The sequence below is a fragment of the Narcine bancroftii genome, chromosome 1 (genome assembly GCF_036971445.1).
Source record: "Narcine bancroftii isolate sNarBan1 chromosome 1, sNarBan1.hap1, whole genome shotgun sequence".
Taxonomy (NCBI): Eukaryota; Metazoa; Chordata; class Chondrichthyes; order Torpediniformes; family Narcinidae; genus Narcine; species Narcine bancroftii.
Genome location: NC_091469.1, coordinates 320,155,588 through 320,174,829, shown reverse-complemented (window position 1 = coordinate 320,174,829; position 19,242 = coordinate 320,155,588). Strand labels below are relative to the sequence as shown.

The 19,242-nt window shown below is 41.5% G+C and overlaps 1 protein-coding gene across 13 annotated transcripts in view; it reads left to right on the top strand.

The window, feature by feature from the left end:
- ctnnd2b (catenin (cadherin-associated protein), delta 2b) overlaps positions 1–19,242 on the top strand; it is a 1,542,927-nt gene that overhangs the window by 1,493,409 nt on the left and 30,276 nt on the right. For 10 of the 13 annotated variants that reach the window (XM_069906986.1, XM_069906993.1, XM_069907003.1 and 7 more), the window contains one exon: positions 11,392–11,460. The exons of the other annotated variants lie outside the window; for them this stretch is intronic. In XM_069906986.1, the coding sequence (XP_069763087.1) occupies positions 11,392–11,460 (69 nt within the window). The remainder of the gene's footprint in view (positions 1–11,391; positions 11,461–19,242) is intronic. 13 annotated transcript variants of the gene reach the window in all.

Below are 19,242 nucleotides of genomic sequence, written 5' to 3'. Positions count from 1 at the left end.
TAGACAGGTGCATTGCTCAATAACCTCATCACATCTGGAAAGGAGAGTTGCTCAACAACCATATCACAACTGGACAGGTGTGTTGCTCAATGACCTCGTCGCACCTTGTCAGGAGTGCTGCTCAATGACCGCATCACAACTGGACAAGTGTGTTGCTCAATGACCGCATCACATCTGAAAAGGTGAACTCATCACAAAGTAAAGCATAAAGGTCTGCAGACAATTTAGTTGAAGTACAAACACAATGTTGGAGAAACTCTGCAGGTTAAACAGTATGGAGCAAAGAGACTTCATTAACATTGAGTTCTCTGGTTTCTGTTGGTGTTAACATAGACTTCTCTGCTTTCTGTTGGTGTTAACGTCAACCTCTTGGGTTTCTATTGGTGTTAATGTCAACCTCTCCGATTTTTGTTTCTCTGGTTTCTGTTGCGTTAACATCGACCTCTACAGTTTCTGTTGGCGTTAACGTCGAGCTCTCTGGTTTTTGCAAGCATTAACGCTGACTTCTCCAGTTTCTGCTAGCTTTGTCCCCGATCTTCTCTTTTCTCTGTCCCTCTGTTTTCTTTCCACCAACTCTCCACCCCCTTCCCTCTCCTTTCACAGAGTCATACTCCCTCCCGCTGTTTGCTGGTGTGCCCTCTCTCCCTTATCCACCTATTACCTCCTGCCTGTGGGACAATGCCCCTCCCCCTCAGAAAAAATTACTATATAAAGTACATTGTTTGACCTGTGTTTCTACACTATTGTGTTTTTACAATGACCTCATCTCACCTGGAAAGATTTCGGATTAATTTCAGATTTATCGTAAGAGTACATACATGACATCACATACAACCCTGAGATTCTTTTTCTGCGGGGAAGGCAGAATTACTGCAAAATAACTGCACAATGTACACATGTAAACAAATATAGAAATGTAAACAACTGATTGCAGTACAAAGAGGAGAAAAAAAATCAATGAAGTGCAAAAGTAAGAGTCCTTAAATACATCCCTGATTGAGTTTGTTGATGTGCAGGTGTTGCAGCTGTTCCTGAACCTGGTGGTGCGAGTCTTGTGGCACCTCTACCTCTTTCCTGATGGCAGCAGTGAGAACAGAGCGTGTGCCCAGGTGTTGAGGATCTTTGATAATTACTGTTGCTCTCTGATAGCAGCATTCCCTCTAGGTGTTCTCGACAGTGGGGAGCATTTTGCCTGTGAAGTCCTGGGCTGTTTCCACTATCCTTTGGAGAGCTTTACCTTAAGGGATATTGGTTTCCCCATATCAGACCGTGATGAGCATGGTGGCATATCTGCCCACTTCCTGATGTATTTATCTCTCTATCCTCCCCCACCTTGCTACCCTCTTAATTCTACTGCTGCACATGTTTGCAAAAATGAGAAGAATGAAAGAAAGTAAAGGTGTCATTTCGAACCTCATTGGTGGCCAGTGGTGATTCAGTTGATGGGTGCACCTCCAAGCAATCTCATGAGACAACTGAAGTTTATATGTTTTATCACCTTGGCTGTCTCACCAGTTTTCTTGCAGATTCACCCATCCACCTGCCACAACGCAGCCACCAACATGGTTCAAAATTACATCTGTTATTCCATTCTTTTCACTCACCATCACAGTAACCACCTATCCATTTGACTGTGTCAGTAATCTCCCTCTTGCCAACCATCTCCCCCTTCCCTCGCTGCACAGTAAGAGGGCACAGAACACTGGAGTAAGGTAGTGGACTGGCCATCAATGGCAATGATGGGGCATCCACTCTCTCCCCCTCCTCCAGCCCCGAGGCAAACAGCTGGAATGAAATGCAGGTCATTGGACTTGGGGTAAGAGATGGGGATCTCACATTTCACTCCTGAGGTCATTCTACTTTGTCCAGCCCATTGCATTTGACTGGACCTGTACCTTCCGTGAGTGACATCTGATCATGTGGAATGCAATCTGTTCTGAGGAAAGGTCATTGAGCCCAAGTAAGAGCTTGGCATCTCTCTTCACAGTTGCTGTCTGACTGCATAAGTATCTCCTGCCTTTGTTGCCTTTCGTTACTATAATGTCATCTCTTGAAAGCTCGAATGCAAATGTTTAAACTCCCACCTTGACCTGTCCTGCACAATACACAGTGTTGATGACCCCCACCTGGGAGAGGTCATTAACTCTGAAAGTACCCCATTATTCATGCCCACTATCTATGAATGCAGATGCTCTCTGATCAGTGAGGTCAGGAAAGGCTTTGAAACATTATCTCATCTTTGCAAATGAGGAGAACAATAGCTCATCCGGTACTGCTTGAAGCATTGTCCTCCTCCTCTTTGTGCTCTTCTCCATCTGAAGATGCAGGACTTTATTTAATTTAGACATACAGCCCGGAGGAAGCCCATGCAGACACTGGGAGAATGTACAAACTCCTTGGAGACATCGTGGGATTCGAATCCCCATCCTGATCGCTGGCGCTGTGACAGCATTGCGTTAACTGCTATACCAACCGTTCCGCTGTAGGCAGCCAACTGCTGACTCTCTGCCTTGTGGAGCATGCAGCACTCACCGCCATTCTTGAGATCCTGGCTGATGCACATTGACGTCTACCGCCATGATGATTAGGACCCAAAAGTGTTTTTCAGCAACATTACGGCACCACTCGATTGCTTTTCTGCTAGACACTTCTTTGCTTGTGTCCTCATCAGCCATACTTTTGATGGTTCTCCTTTGATCACCAGAAGGGCAATCCCTGAGTCTGTTGGCATTAAGGAGGATGGACAACCACAAGCCCAGTTAAACAACCACAACACTGGGCATTCATTTTTTTTTGGAACATTTTACTTTAAAAAATCTACATACATGTAGCGATAATATTTATATAATAATACAGATTTCAAAAGAACCAAAATCACATTATGTAATGATGGTTTTCACTCCATCCCACAAACCCCACCCACCCAACCTCTCCCCTAAAAAAAATAGATACTATAAATCCATGTATAAAAAGAAAAGAGAAAAAAGAAAGAAATAGAAAGATTTTGGATTGCATAGAGAAGCACCGTATGGCAAATTTTTATAACCACTTAGAGGAGAATCTTGCAGGTCTGGATGCATAGGAAGGATATCATAACAAATTTAATCCCATTATATGGTTGTACAGGTACCAAATTTGTATGAACTTAGAAAACTTATTTCTCAAATGGTATGTAATTTTTTTTCCAAAGGAATACAACTTTGAATCTCTGCATCCCATCTTAACATACCCAAAGATGTATCAGACTTCCAAGTAACCGCAATACATTTAGCTACTGCTAAAGCTAACTTAAAAATTGATTATTTTAATTTCATTCTTGTACCTTCAATATTCCCTAATAAAAAATATATCAGGACTTTGCGGAAAAACAATTCCTGTAACTTGTTCTAAAGCAAATTCTGTAAATCTGTCCAAAAAGGCCTTACACAGGGACAAGACCAAGTTGAATTTAAGAAAGATCCTACATCTGCACCACATCTAAAACATTGATCAGATCAGTCTGATTTCAAACTGTTCCATTTCTGTGATGCCAGATATAGCTGTTGTAAAAAAATCATATTGGACTAATCTATATGTTACATTTAATAGTATTAGTCACACAATCCTTACATCAATCTTCCCATTTTTGTTGATCAATTATAATATTCAAATCTGTTTCCCATCTCTGTTCAGATCTATGAAGTCCTTCTTTGGAAATTCCTGCTTCTAAAAATGAATATATCATAGATATTAATTTGTTAACAATTCCTCTCTTAATAAGAAGTTCTATTTCAGTACAACTCGGTCCAAGCTTATCCCTTAAATATGCTCTTAATTGAAAATAACAAAAAAAGTGAATCAGTTGGTCATATAACATTAATTAACCCCTTTGTTACGAGCCCTGAGGACCCCAAAACCCAGTAGCAATTCACCAAGATAAACGATTACTTAAATAAAAGTTGCTTTTAATTATCTTTAAACATGAAAACAGGATCAAACTCTAAATTATTACTATTAACTTACTTAACCCCCTTCTAATTCTAAGGGCACGTGTATGTAATGTGTGTATAAGTTTAGAAAAGTTCATTGATTCACAGTCGAATCTCACTTCTCATTCCTCCAAGTTCACTGGTTGCAGGCAATTCTTATAGTATGCACAGAATTTAACATTTATGAAGTTCACCAGGATTTGGTGCTTGAAAGGTAAATCTTTACTGCTCAGGAAGGTTCTTGTCAGTTTTCAGAGAGAGATTTGTTGTTCGCTGGACACAAATTCATTCCTTCTAATCAGCCACATCAGTGTCTTGCCAAAGAAACTTGCCCCATCAGGGTTTTCCAGATGATAACCTCTTTCTTTCAGGTCACCGCAGAGTTCCATTTTGTTTCTTTTATTTCAAGTGAAACATTAGGCAGCCAGTCCTCTCCTCTTGTATGAGCACAAGGGCTTTGACCAGGCTGAACTAAGCAGTCACAACCTATCTTCAAAATGGGGTTTTTCCACAAGCTTGCCAGCTTGTCAAATTCTAGTCACAGCTAGTGCTCCTGAACTGTAGAATTGCAGAACTGAATTCTCTCTCTCTCTCGCTCACACACACACACACACACACACACACACACACACACACACACACACACACACACACACACAGAAAAACCTGTTTTAACTCTCTCTGCTTGCAAAACCAGATGACCCTCCTAGAACAGCAAACTGCACTCAGACAGCCTGCGGCTCCGGACTTAATCCTCCGAGTTCTTTCATCTGTTGCTTTTCAAAACAACAATCCATTAGTGAAGTCCCTTGGACACTCCCCAAAGCTTTTTCAAAGGCACTTCGAGCTTGAGCAGAGCTCCAGTCTTTTAAATGAGATCTGTTTTGAAGTGTTTGTATGTGACCCACACAAAAAAAAACTGCCACAATTTATCTCCTTTAAAACATATCTATATACAATATAAAATACAACATAATGTGTCACATTTTTCATAACAATCTTCAACGGTTATAATCCCCTTATGTGACCAAATTTCAAAAACTGATTAACCCTTGAAAAAGCTATAAGAGGATTTTGAATCAATGACATTTTAGACGATATAGACCCCCTTCCACCAATATCATAATTGATTTTATTCCAAATATTAAGTAAATGTTTCAATAATGGTGTCTCCATGTCAGCAACCATCATTTTCAGCTGCCACTTGCATATAAATTCTTCTGCTCTCTTCTCTCCAACCTTGTTCAATTCTATATTAACCCATTCCAGCTTTTCATTTTCAAAAAAAGAAGCAAAAAATTCCATTTCTGCCGCTCGATAATAATTTTTAAAATTAGGAAGCTGTAGACCTCTAAGTTCATATTTCCATGTTAATTTTTCAATGGAGACTCATGACATTTTGCCCTGCCATAAAAATTTCCTTACTTGTTTATTGAATTCTTGAAAACATTTTTGAGGTATTAAAATAGGTTACATTTGGAAAAGTTATTGTATTCTTGGAAATGTATTAATTTTTATACAATTAACTCTTTCAACAAAGGTTATAGGTAAATTTATCCATTTTTTCAAATCAACCGTTTTAAATAAAGATAAATAATTCAATTTATATAAATTCTTCAAATTTCAGTTTGTACATATACCTAAATATTTAATACCCTCTTTTAGCCATTTGAACTGAGGGTCCCTTTGACATTGAATATAATCTCCTTCAATTAAGGGCAAAATTTCACTTTTATATCCATATTCTTCCAATTGAACATATAATCTTTGTAAAGATGTTAGGGTCAGTCAAATATATTAAAACATCATCTGCAAATAAACTAATTTTATGTTCTTGATCTATCCTGAACCCATTAATTTGTAAATCAAAGTAAATTACTTGGGCAAGTGGTTCTATTGCTAAAATAATAAACATGGGGATAAGGGTCATCCTTGTCTACTAGATCTTCTTAAATGAAGTGGACATTTGTCCATTAGTTACTACTTTAGCTTTAGCTCTAATCCAAATTTTTAAAATTAAATCCAAATCCAAATTTCTCCAACTCCTCAAATAAAAGAAATCCCATCCTAACCTAACAGATGCTTTTTCTGCATCTAAGGCCGCTGTAACATTCAACTCATCTCTCTTTTGAGCCAAATGAATTATACTGAGCAATCTAGCTACATTTTTTGATGATTGTCTCTTTAACGAAACCTGTCTGGTCCATATTTATTAATTTAGGTAACAGATTATTGTATTTGCCAAAATTTTTGAAACAATTTTGTAATTTGCATTTAATAATGAAATAGGTCTACAGGATGAAGGCTTTAAAGGGCCTCTATCTTTTTAAAAAATCATTGTAATTATTGCCACCAAAAATAATACTGGAAAAGTATGGGTTTCCGAACCTTGTTCTAATACTTGCATAAATATAGGCGTTAGTAAATCTTTGATTTCCACTTGAATTTTATAAAGAATTTAATCTTCTGGAGATTTAATACTCCTTAAAGAAGCAATAGCTTCCATTACTTCTATCTCAATAAACGGGGTATTAAGTTCAGTCTGCTCTTCCAGACTTAATCAAGGCAACATTATCTGTGATAAATAATTATTTATTTTATCTTCATCCCTTAAAGAGTCTGAACTACATAATTTTGAATAAAAATTCTTAAAAGATTAATTTATTTATTGAGGTTTATAAGTAACTACATTAGTATCATTTTTTTATTGTATTAATTGTTCTCATGGCCTGCTCTGCCTTTAATTGCCAAGCTAATACTTTGTGATCTCTCACCTAATTCATAATATCTTTGTTTCATTCTTATAATTCCTTTCTCAGTTCTGTAAGTTTGTAATGTATTATATTGAAGTTTTTTTTATTCATCAACTGCCTACGTTTATCTTCAGAGGTACAATTTTGAAGATCCTTTTCCAAAACTGTAATTTCTTTTTCTAATTGATCTACCTCTCTTGTATATTCATTTTTAATTTTAGAAGTAAAACTTATAATTTGACCTCTTAAATATACTTTTAAGATATCTCATATAATAAATTTATCATTTACCGAATTCAAATTTGTGATCAAATAATCTCTCAAAAATCCTTTCTTTTCAACAACAAAGAATTTAACCTCCATCTACAGATTGACTTCTCCTTATCAGGCATTTCCATCATTAGTGACAAAGGTGAATGATCAGATCAAATCCTCGGAAATTGAGCTAAAGTCAAAATTAAATCAATTCTGGAGTAAGAATCAAATATACTTGAATAAAATTAATAATCTTTTATTCTCTAGGATGAATCCTTCTCCACAGATCTATTAAATTCAAATCTTTTATCAAAACTGATGTAGGTTTAGCTGCTTTTATTCTCATCGTTTCACGGGTACATCTATCTAATAATGGATCAAAGCAAAAATTAAAATACCCTCCTATTAAAATATTTTCATATGCTTTTTGATAAATTGAGAAATATATCTTGAATAAATTTTTCATCGTCAACATTCAGAGCATACAAATTCAAAAAAGTCCATATTTCTGAAAATATTTGACAATGTACTATTACATATCTCCCTGCTGGGTCTGTAACCACATTTTGAATAATTGGAAGGTTCTATTTTATCAAAATTGCCACACCTCTTGCTTTAGACTTGAACAAAGATGACATTGCATATCCCACCTAATCCCTTTATAATTTCAGATGTTCTTTTTCAGTTAAATGCGTTTCTTGAAGAAAAGCTATATCAACACCCAATTTCTTAATATATGTTAATATCCTTTTTCTTTTAATTGATCCATTCAACTCATTAATATTAAAATTTCCAAATTTCATCAATTTACTGATCTAATCAAAATGAAATTGATCCTCTTCCATCGCCTCCCACCCTCTGCAAATAATACTTCATGTGTCAAGATGTGCCTTCTCCAGCAATCCAAAAGAAGAAAGAAATAGAAAAAAAATATGTAGTTAATTAGTTATACTTATGGTAATACAAAAGAAAGCCCTCCCAATAAGGGTTGTCTCAAAATACAACACTAACTCCTTTTATTTTACGGGTCGTGACCAAAGTCACAAACACACATATAATCCCACAGTGATCAGCGTTCCCCACTCTCCCACTCCCTTGGTATATTCAATATACAAGATTTAATCTCTTTATTAATTGAAATTTAATGAACGAATTAATAAGTTAACTGCAATTAAAATAGCTTCCTGGAAATCAAAAGAAACAAATAAAAGAAATAAGATTATTTCTTCAATTTCTTCCTCCTTATAAAATTACCATTAAAAAAAAGCCTTTGCATCAAATACACTGCAGGTTTTGGAGATTGAACTTAAGGAAAACTCCAGACAAATTCTTCCACTTCCAGAGAGTTAACAAAGAATCTGTTCTGTTCACCTGGAAGAAAAATCTTCAAAGTCGCAGGGTAATGAAGGACAAATTTGTATCCTTTATCAAAAAGGACTTTCTTAGATGAATTGAATTATTTTCTTTTCTTCAGCAAATCTTCATTCAAGTCAGGATAGAACAAAATTCTATCCCCTTCCCATAACAATGGGCCTTGACGTTCCCTCACTCCTTTGATTGCAAGATTTAGCATTTTATTTTCCCTATCACGGTAGCACAGAAATTGTATTAATGTAGAGCATGGCCTTTGATGAGGGAGAGGTTTTGGTCTCAGAGCTCTGAGCTCTCTCAATTTCAATTATATTTTCAAAATGCTGCTCTCCCAAAATTTTAGGAATCCAATCTTGAAAGAAATGAATCATAAATGGACCTTCCTTTTCCTCTGACAGACCCACTATTTTAATATTATTTCTTCTGCTAAAATTCTCCAAAACATCCACTTTATCTATAATCTTTTGATTAGCTATTATTAAACCAGTGCCAGTGTTTTCTACAGTAGACACGCTGTCTTCAACATGTTGCAAATCATCCTGTACTCTTGTAATTTTTTCATCCATTTTCTCCAACTTCTTCATTTTATTCACAACATCCAACATTTTTATGACTTTCTTCTTTCATTTCAGCCTTTAAACACTTCACTCCTTCTTTCATTGCCTCTTTCATTACTTTAAACTGATGTATTATCATTGTGGATAACTCCTCAACTTTAGTCTGTGGATTAATTTTAATCTCTTCAATTATCTCCTCTTCTTGTAAGTCTTCTTCTTCCTCTGCCAACGACCCTCCTCTGGAGCTCGATTCTTCTTCCTCAGGTGCTGAAGTCAACGTCCCTGACTTTTCGGTAAGTTACTGCTTTTCTCCCAGTAATGCTTTGGGTATGGCTGGACCACACATGTCTCGCGCACGCAGGATTCAACCACAGGTCCCTCTCTGACGTGATGGATGAGAGACACCGGGAGAAGTCCCCTCCGAGGATTCTGAGCATTCATCTTGCACCCATGTATGTGGATGCAGACCATGTGAACATAAAGGGCATGCAGCCTTTTCTGATGAATGAACTGGAGATGTTTTTGCAGTCTAATGCTTGCTGCCTTCTACATCCTAGAAGCTGGCCTTGGGAAGCCAGCCTGAGCATTCTCTCATCTGGCACAGTTAGAGTTGCGGTTAGTACCACCAGTAACCGCGGTTCGAATCCCGTGCTGTCTGTAAGGAGTTTGTACATTCTCCCCAGCCTGTGTGAGTTTCCTCCAGGTGGTCCAGTTCCCATCCACTGTTCAAAAACGTAGCAGGGTTGTAGGTTAATTGGATGACACGGCCGAAAAGACCCGTTACTGTGCAGTATGTCTAAATTTAAAATATTTAAAACTTATATTTAAAATTTAATTTTTAAAATTGTGACCAGCCATGGGTAGTGTATTGGATGGAACTGCCAGCCCGAGATACCATATTTGTGAACTCCTCATGTGTTAATAGTGTTTCATTGAGCAGTTCAGCATATATCTCCTCCAATACCCTAGGGGCATCTAGTTAACTGGTAGTGTCCCCCAGGTCCAGCAGACTTCAGAACTCTTTGTGGGTGACTGCAAAAGTCTCTCGCTGTCCCCTTCGACACTCTGTGTCAAATCAGAACACAGTATGCCGACATCTCTGGGAAACTGAGGCACTGCCTGAGATCCCTGTGTCAGGGTTTGTCCACCTCCATAATGAGCCTCTTCAACCTGTGGAGGTGCCGATGATTCTTTTGGTTGTTGGTGTTGCTGTTGGTTCTGCAATTTCTTCTGGGTCCCCCAGTCCTGTAGCAGGGGCAATTGCCTTGAGAAATCTGCTGTGGCAACAATCCAATGGCCAGTTTCCAACATAATCCTCCTTGAGAAATGTTACAAATCCTGTGAAGGAGGGCCTTTGACCGGCACACTTGGAGACATTTACCCCAGGCATGACAGTCCACTCCTTCACCCTGGTGACACCAGAGATCTGACCAATTCCAGGAAGCTTTGCAGGCCCACACCCTGCTGTTAAAATTAATGAGCTCTTTGCAAATTTAAATAATCAGTGTGGTTTTCCCATCACGGCCTGAAGGATGGGTTAAATCTGCACGTCCACTGGTTTTGCATTTAATTTCTGAACTGCATCCTCTACACTTTCCTTCCCGCCACAAAAATGCTATCCTGTAGCTATTCATATTGCTTGCTCAGATCCTTGATCAGAACCCACTCACTCTTGAGGATCAGGATTTACCCCCAACAGTTTGGATTCAGGAGATTCAGTCGAAACATGTCAGTTTTAAATTTAAATGTAAGTTTTTAAATTTAGACCTACACCATGGTAACAGGCAATTTCGGCCCACGAACCCGTGCCGCCCCCATTAACCTCCACGCCCCCCACCCCGGTTTGTTTCGAGCGGTGGGAGGAAATGCACGTAGACATGGGGAGAAGGTACGGAGAGCGTGGGATTCAAACCCTGGTCCCGATAGCTGGCGCTAATCACCATGCCAACTGCACACACTCCTCATTTTCTTTAAGCTCCTTCTCCCTTAATGGTTTTACTGCAGCGACCTTTGCATCACATCTTCCCTCTGTGAGCGTGAGGTCCCATCCGTGACCTGCAGTAACCTGTATACTCCTCCCCCTGCAAGGGCAAACACCCTCCTCTATATATCTGATTATTGATTATGTTGATTGTTTTTTTCATATGTGAAAGTGGGAGGCACTCATTTGATGTCTGTTTGAGCGATGGACTTCCAGTAGTGTAGTTATTGCAATTTCAATCTGACTTTTTTGCTTCAGTGGGGCCCAAATCCTCAACTTCTGGTTCAGGTATGTGTGATGATAGAGTCCATTAAAAGAGCTAGCTAGTCACGGAAATGAATCAACAGTTACCCAGGCCTGAATTTTAGCCCAGAGAGGTAATCAGCAAGGGACACAGCTTTGGGGTGTTAGACAAACTCAACAGAATGGGTTTCCTTTGCTTCCTGCTTTCATTTTAACTGCAGGACCTATTTATTTTTTCTTTCTGATGGCTTTCCACATGGCAGTCTAATTGGCAAGATGGAGGTGCATCAGGAGGGAAGCCAACAGCACAAGACCCTAACCAAGGAGAACAGGTAGGTCTGGTAGGGGAGACGTGATGGGTGCGAGCTCCACTGCAGGCGAACACAGGTCTGGCTCTAGTTTAGATAGTGGTCAGGGTGCGTTGGTTGGGGGCACTCATGTGGTGAGCAGGATGGAAATGGTGCCACGGGGAAGGGTGGGTCCGTTCGTGGGGCAGAGGCAGATGTGCAGAATAGAGGTGGTGGTCAGGGTGTGGTGAGGAGACAAGTGGTGGGATGAAGTTATGGCTACCTTGTTTAACCTGGAGTAGGTACTCCTGCATTCCTAGCAAGGGAACCCTACTCTTCACCTCCCTTCAGCTGATGAGTTTGTGACGTCAGGGAAACTTGGCCAACCGAGATGAAACACCGCTGAAATGAAAACAAGCAGCCTCACTGTCATATTGAAATGACCTTCTTAGATGTGATTGTGTTTGAGTGACTTGGCTTCCTATTTCAGGTTCTTTGAATTCTAACCTTCTTCTTTTGCCAATTCACTAATTCCACTGGACAACGAATGTTTTCCAAAAAGTTTTCTTGCTGAAAAGAAATGTGGGATTATGATAGACAACTTCAAGCTGAACACAAAAAAAATTCAGATTTGCTATATCATGTCGGAAGTTAGCGAAACAGTCAATGAACTTTTATTGAATTTAAGATGTTTAATCGCAGAATTATGGCATTGACTTCCGAGTTCCTCTGAGCCAAGCTCTAAGGTTGACTGCACATGTTGCACATCAAATGTGAGGAGCCCAGGGGTTGTCTTAGTTACCAATTTTACAACTGAAGTAGAGCACACAGGATTTCTTAATAAGTGCAGTCATGTGGTCTCTTTGAGCCTAAACCATAAATGTAACAGAATGTATCGCAGCTGTTGTGATGTTGACGAGACATTTCTTCTGTATTGAATCTTCCTGAAGACAATACATATTATTGTTCAGTGCACTCACTATGCTGTTGGCTGAAGAAAATGAGAATCAACATGCATTCAATCGATATCAATGTAATGCACAGCATCTGTATATGTGAGCTGCTTTTTAGCCTGTCTACATCTATCCCGACTAAGCCTAAGACAAAATTTGCATGGCGCCTGCACTGACCAAAATAGCTTGCATTGTGGGTAATATACTAGGAGATTTAAAATGTGACAGGAAATCACAAAAATAGGTTATATTTTTTTAAAAAGTACATGATAGGAAATTATTAAGGTAATCTTCATGATCGGCAGCCAACAATCCATAAAATACACCCATAGATGTTCAGGAAGCAAATTCTTCATTTTCTAGTTTTCTCAGGTGATCACTGCTGCCTGAGAGGCATTGAGCATTGCCCCAGGTCTGAGGTCCTCGTCTTCAAATGCTCCATCCCTCAATCCACCAAAGGCTGTGCTTACATACTGGCTGTAAGGCAGCATGTCATTTCTCTGTGGATGTAGATTTAATCAGGTGCCAAACTGTTGCTGAATTGAAGTACTGAAAAAAGATCTTGCGAAGTGAGAGTGACCATCTCCCTGGTCAACTTCTTCTGAATGACTGCCCAGAGAATCACGTTCATTTCAGAATGGTCAATTCAGACTCCAGAACAAACTTGAGTTCCTGTCAACTATGGCTATCTCACCTGTGGGCCTCTATACCGGTCATTGGCTTGTCACTCAGCTCTGTGCTCCTCCTCTCCCCCATCCATTGACATGATCTACTGGGATTGTTGTCTGAAGAGGGTGCGCAAAATCATTGAGGACCCTCTCCACCCTGCGCACAGCATCTTTCAGCTGCTCCCATCAGGGGAGAAATACAGGAGGATCAGAGCCAGCACCACCAGGCTGAGGAACAGCTTCTTCCCATGGGCAATGAAGTTGCTGAACGACTCACACTAACCATCTGTGTCTCTCATTTGTACAGAACAAATTTTATTCATTTATTTATTTTTATAGATATAATACTCATCCAGCATATGTATCGTTTGTCTGTATGTGTGTTAAATCTGGTTGTGTGTCTGCATGTTTTGCACTGAGGACTGGAGAACGCTGTTTCGTCGGGTTGTGCTTGTGCAATCAGATTGATTTAACTTGACTGTGCTGGAGAGTTAACAACTGCTTCTCACCAAAGCAAGGACAGAAAGAAGCAGTAATGAGCCCTCCTGTAGTCGTAACCAAGGTTGGAATAAATGAACTGGAATTATCTCTCTCCTGCAGCTAGGACATTTAAATTCATTGTTAAATAAATCTAGAATGGAATACTGATACCACGAAGGTATGCATAAAACGAGTGAAGAAAGGCGACCTGCTGCACAGATGGAACCGCTGCCTCGTGGGTCGTGGCTTCAGCTCCAGCCTCCACTCTTGCCTCTTTTAGGTTTCCATTTTACTCCCACAGCTGCATGGGTTTCCCCTGGATGCAGGCCTGGATTAACCATAAAGCAAAATAAACACGAGCTTAGAACACCAAGGGAAGGGGGCACCACAGAGGTTTTTCTTCTAGTACCATGATGCAGCTGAACTAGGGATTTCCCCCACCCCCCCCCCCCATAAATGAAAAAATAACATATACCAGCATATACAAATTATCTGATATATATATTTGTTTGTCTGTTCTTCATGCAAATCAATATAGAGCACTTTAGAAATGTCCAAGGAGGTTAATTGGGTTAACATTTGATGCTGAATGTCATGACCACATTGAATTTCATTGCATTTAACCTTTAAGTTCATATGTGTTTTTGACCAGCTTGCACTGACTTATATTACTGTTTATTATACAAATATTTACCAGCACTGACATGTATGACTGTTTATATAATTGAGGTAACACTTGATGCTGAATGTCATGACCACATGGAGTTTAACATTTAAGCTCATATGAAGTTCAAAAGTTCAGCAAAAAAAATTGAACTTGCACCAGGGACACCTCAATTAGTTAGTGCTGTACATCAATGTACGTTCGGAAACCAAACTCAGTTCAAAATGGGCCCAAAAAGCGAAGCAATGTTGGCCGAAGCTCTTCACAAGCCTGTAGAGTTAGACAAAGGAGAAAGCAAGACAGTAGAGGAACATCAGTCTCGCTTCTTGTTGTTGATGCTTCCAGGCATGCAAGGAGCAGGCAGAGGGAAACAGAACAGCAGTGATACACCCGTTTCAGTGCTCAGGCCTCCAGACAGGCAGGGGGCAGGCAGAGGGAAACAGAACAGCAACACCAGGCCTGCCTCAGTGCTCAAGCTATTTCCCGGGCAATGCCGGGTGTCCTGCTAGTAATTAATATAGTTTCGGGGTCTGGCCTGGAAGAAAACTGGATTTTTAATCTATTATTTCACATTCAGCACTTACTGAGTCGTAATGTCTTGTCAGTTAGACAATGGAAGGGTCGAGGGAGAACCATCGTTGGGCTGTGCTGAGGGCATCAGTTGGCCTTAATCCGACCCTGCCTGGATGTCCCTCCCTCCTGCCAAATGTGTACTGGTTGGGAGCTTAAATGGATGACCCAGAGTGGCTGGTGGGATGTGTGAGAAAGAAGAGGGTTACAGAGAAATAAGTGGAAGGTGAAAGCTGCCCAGGCAGGACTCCCGAACATGAGAAACTTGAAAAATGAAAAGAAAGATTAATTCTTGTGCTGAAGAGAATACAGCTTATGGCCCTAACCTGGATCAGGGTATATGTGGTTCCACAACACAGCAGTGTGCATTCTGTTCCAAGGCGTTTGAGATGAGCCGTCAGCACCAGTGTCCAGCAAGGAGAGAACAAACAGAGGGGCTGAGAAATGGGCCTCGAGTGTTGCTCATATAGAGTTTCTCATTTAAAATCTGGATTTTGCTGTGGTACATCTTTTAAATGTTCATTCACAGCTATCTAAAATTGTTCAGTCCAGCGTCTGGTATTCATTCGACATTCCACCACTCATTGACTGCAAGGTTACATCCTCTCCTCTGGGGCAGGCACTGAAAATCCAGCTGAAAGGACACTTCCTGCCACCTGCTGGAAGCATCAGCTAGTACAGGCTCTTTTTTATAAATTAAATTTGGACATACAGGCCATATCGACCCATGAGCCCGTGTCACACCCAATTGACATACAACTCCCAGTATGTTTCGAACAGTGGGAGGAACCACAGCCCCCGGGGTAAACCCCACACAGAAATGGGAAGAATGTACAAATTCCTTACAGACATGACGGGATTTGAACCCATGCTGCACTCACCACTACACCAACCATGCCACCCTGAGATTTACTTTGCAAGTGAATGATTAGAGGCATCCACTTGCACCTTTTGCACCTCCCAGGCGCTGCTTGACCCACTGAGTTCTTCCAGCATTACTTTCGTTCGAGATTCTGTCATCCGTAGTCTCTTTTGCCAACATTGAGCATATTTTGACTTGCTAAGTTATCCATTGTCCATTCAAATGGCGAATACTTCTTGTTTAATGGAAGAATTTTGTGAAGCAAATTCTGCAATTCATGGAGTGCAGTGTACTCGATCCAGAAAATATGGCTGATCTTTAAGTTAGGGCTGTATGGTTGGCATAGCAATTAGCGCAACACCTTTACAGCGCCAGCGATTGGGACTTGGGTTCAAATCCCGTGCTCTCTGTAAGGAGTTTGTACGTTCTTCCCGAGTCTGTGTGGGTTTTCCCTGGGGGCTCTGGTTTCCTCCCACCATTCAAAACGTGTTGGGGGAGTAGGTGAATGGGATGTAAATTGAGCGGCACAGACTCATGGGCCGAAATGGCCTGTTACTGTGCTGTATGTCCAAAAGAATTTTTGATTTAAATTTATTTCTTAGAAACCTTAGCTGAGTTTGTCACATCTGATGAATGGAAGGAAAGTCAGCAGAGTTGATACTTCAAACTAAAGGCCTTCCCTTGAAAATCCACCTAGAGTTTGTTCAGGGACCCTCTGATTTATAGATTCAAGATTTTTTTTATTGTCACGTAATCTTTGGCTTGGCTTCGCGGATGAAGATTTATGGAGGGGGTAAAAAGTCCACGTCAGCTGCAGGCTCGTTTGTGGCTGACAAGTCCGATGCGGGACAGGCAGACACGGTTGCAGCGGCTGCAGGGGAAAATTGGTTGGTTGGGGTTGGGTGTTGGGTTTTTCCTCCTTTGTCTTTTGTCAGTGAGGTGGGCTCTGCGGTCTTCTTCAAAGGAGGTTGCTGCCCGCCAAACTGTGAGGCGCCAAGATGCACAGTTGGAGGCGAGATCAGCCCACTGGCGGTGGTCAATGTGGCAGGCACCAAGAGATTTCTTTAGGCAGTCCTTGTACCTTTTCTTTGGTGCACCTCTGTCACGGTGGCCAGTGGAGAGCTCGCCATATAACACGATCTTGGGAAGGCGATGGTCCTCCATTCTGGAGACGTGACCCACCCAGCGCAGCTGGATCTTCAGCAGCGTGGACTCGATGCTGTCGACCTCTGCCATCTCGAGTACTTCGACGTTAGGGATGAAAGCGCTCCAATGGATGTTGAGGATGGAGCGGAGAAAATGCTGGTGGAAGCGTTCTAGGAGCCGTAGGTGATGCCGGTAGAGGACCCATGATTCGGAGCCGAACAGGAGTGTGGGTATGACAACGGCTCTGTATACGCTTATCTTTGTGAGGTTTTTCAGTTGGTTGTTTTTCCAGACTCTTCTGTGTAGTCTTCCAAAGGCGCTATTTGCCTTGGCGAGTCTGTTGTCTATCTCGTTGTCGATCCTTGCATCTGATGAAATGGTGCAGCCGAGATAGGTAAACTGGTTGACCGTTTTGAGTTTTGTGTGCCCGATGGAGATGTGGGGGGGCTGGTAGTCATGGTGGGGAGCTGGCTGATGGAGGACCTCAATTTTCTTCAGGCTGACTTCCAGGCCAAACATTTTGGCAGTTTCCGCAAAGCAGGACGTCAAGCGCTGAAGAGCTGGCTCTGAATGGGCAACTAAAGCGGCATCGTCTGCAAAGAGTAGTTCACGGACAAGTTTCTCTTGTGTCTTGGTGTGAGCTTGCAGGCGCCTCAGATTGAAGAGACTGCCATCCGTGCGGTACCAGATGTAAACAGCGTCTTCATTGTTGGGGTCTTTCATGGCTTGGTTCAGCATCATGCTGAAGAAGATTGAAAAGAGGGTTGGTGTGAGAACACAGCCTTGCTTCACGCCATTGTTAATGGAGAAGGGTTCAGAGAGCTCATTGCTGTATCTGACCCGACCTTGTTGGTTTTCGTGCAGTTGGATAATCATGTTGAGGACACAAAATTGCAATTAGTCTGCCACAAGTCAGAGAAAGAGAAGCACAAGAGAGTTTCTTCAGAGACACTGAATGTCTGCTGCCGCACAGACTTCAGTCCAAACCATCAGCCACCCCAGCTCCAGATTGGAGCCTTTGACAAGATCAGGAAGCTGTCAGCGCCCAAGGCCCCTCGGGAACCCTTCTCACCCCGGGCACCCACGTATCCCGGTCCTGATGCCTGTTACCCCTTCAGCCAGTCTCTAGCCAATGTCCAGTCTAATGTGAGTCCTTTGACCACGGGTCGCCAGCAGCCTGCCGCTTGTGTGGGTTTCTCGCTGCGAGATGGCAACAACCCGCTGCCTCTATGTTCTTCAGCTACAGAACCCCTCAGTGGGCCGCTGCCATGGTCACCATCCCGTGGGTCATCTCCTCTGCTTCTCCTTCTCAGACTGGGAGTGGGGGGGTACTCCCTGTTTTCTGGTGCCCTGCACCAGTCCTCCATTTCCCCGGAGTCTGCAACCCTTCATGACCGCTGCCAATCATAGGCGCCGCCATCTTGGGCCCAGAGGATGCAGGATTTTAAATAAAACACTGTCGGCTCCTTTAATGAGCCATTTAAAGCCTGTACAGAGCTGACAAGTGCCGGACTGGCTGTTGGACCCCGCGAGGGAGTGACGTGTCACCCGTCCCTTCTCTCGCCTTTGCAGCAGAGCCATCCCGTGGGGGCTTTTTCCTCATACCTTGGAAGTTGCCCAAGTGTCTTTGTTTGGTGCAAAACACGAAAATCTGAAAGTAGCGTGGTTGAAGTAAAAACACAATGCTGAAGGGCTCAAGCCCGAAATGTCGGTTATGTATTTTTACCTTTGCCACATAAAGGGCACAGTTTAAGCTGAGTTTTTCCAGCATTGTGTTTTTGTTTGGTACATGGCAAAATATTCTCAGCCATTGAAATACTTTCAAATTGCAGCCTCTGCTGTAATGTTGAGAAACTCAGCAGCATAATAAATGGTAATGGGGTAAACAGCCAAATAATCAGCTGTCTAACGAATGCCGTGTTTCAAATGATGCAACTGCCTGATAGGACAGATAAGGCATCATTCAATATTAGTCCAGGGTGTACACATTGTGGAGATGAGAGGCACACAGTTCTCCCCTTTCCCAGTAATCAGGTTAAGGATGTGTGCAGATGCGTCAGGGTGTTTAGAAGTATTTAATTCACCTCTCCAAAAGTAATCAACATCAATAGCGGCAGCGATCGGGACCGGGGTTTGAATCGCGCACTGCCTTCAAGGAGTTTGTATGATTTCCCAGTGTCTGTATGGGTTTTTTCCGGGGCCTCCGGTTTCCTCCCACCATTCAAAACGTGCCAGGGGTGTAGGTTAATGAGGTGTAAATTGGGCGTCAAAGGCCAAAAGGGCCTGTAACCATGTTATATATCTAATTGTTTTTAACTAAATTTAAAATCCTGCACATGCCACCAAAATGTGCATAGAAGAATGAAGGGCGATTTGATAGAGGGGTACAAAATTATGAGGGGTGAGTAAATGTAAGAAGGATTTTACCACTGAGGGAAGGTGAGATGCAAATCAGAGGAAATGGGCTAAGGGTCAAAGGGGAAA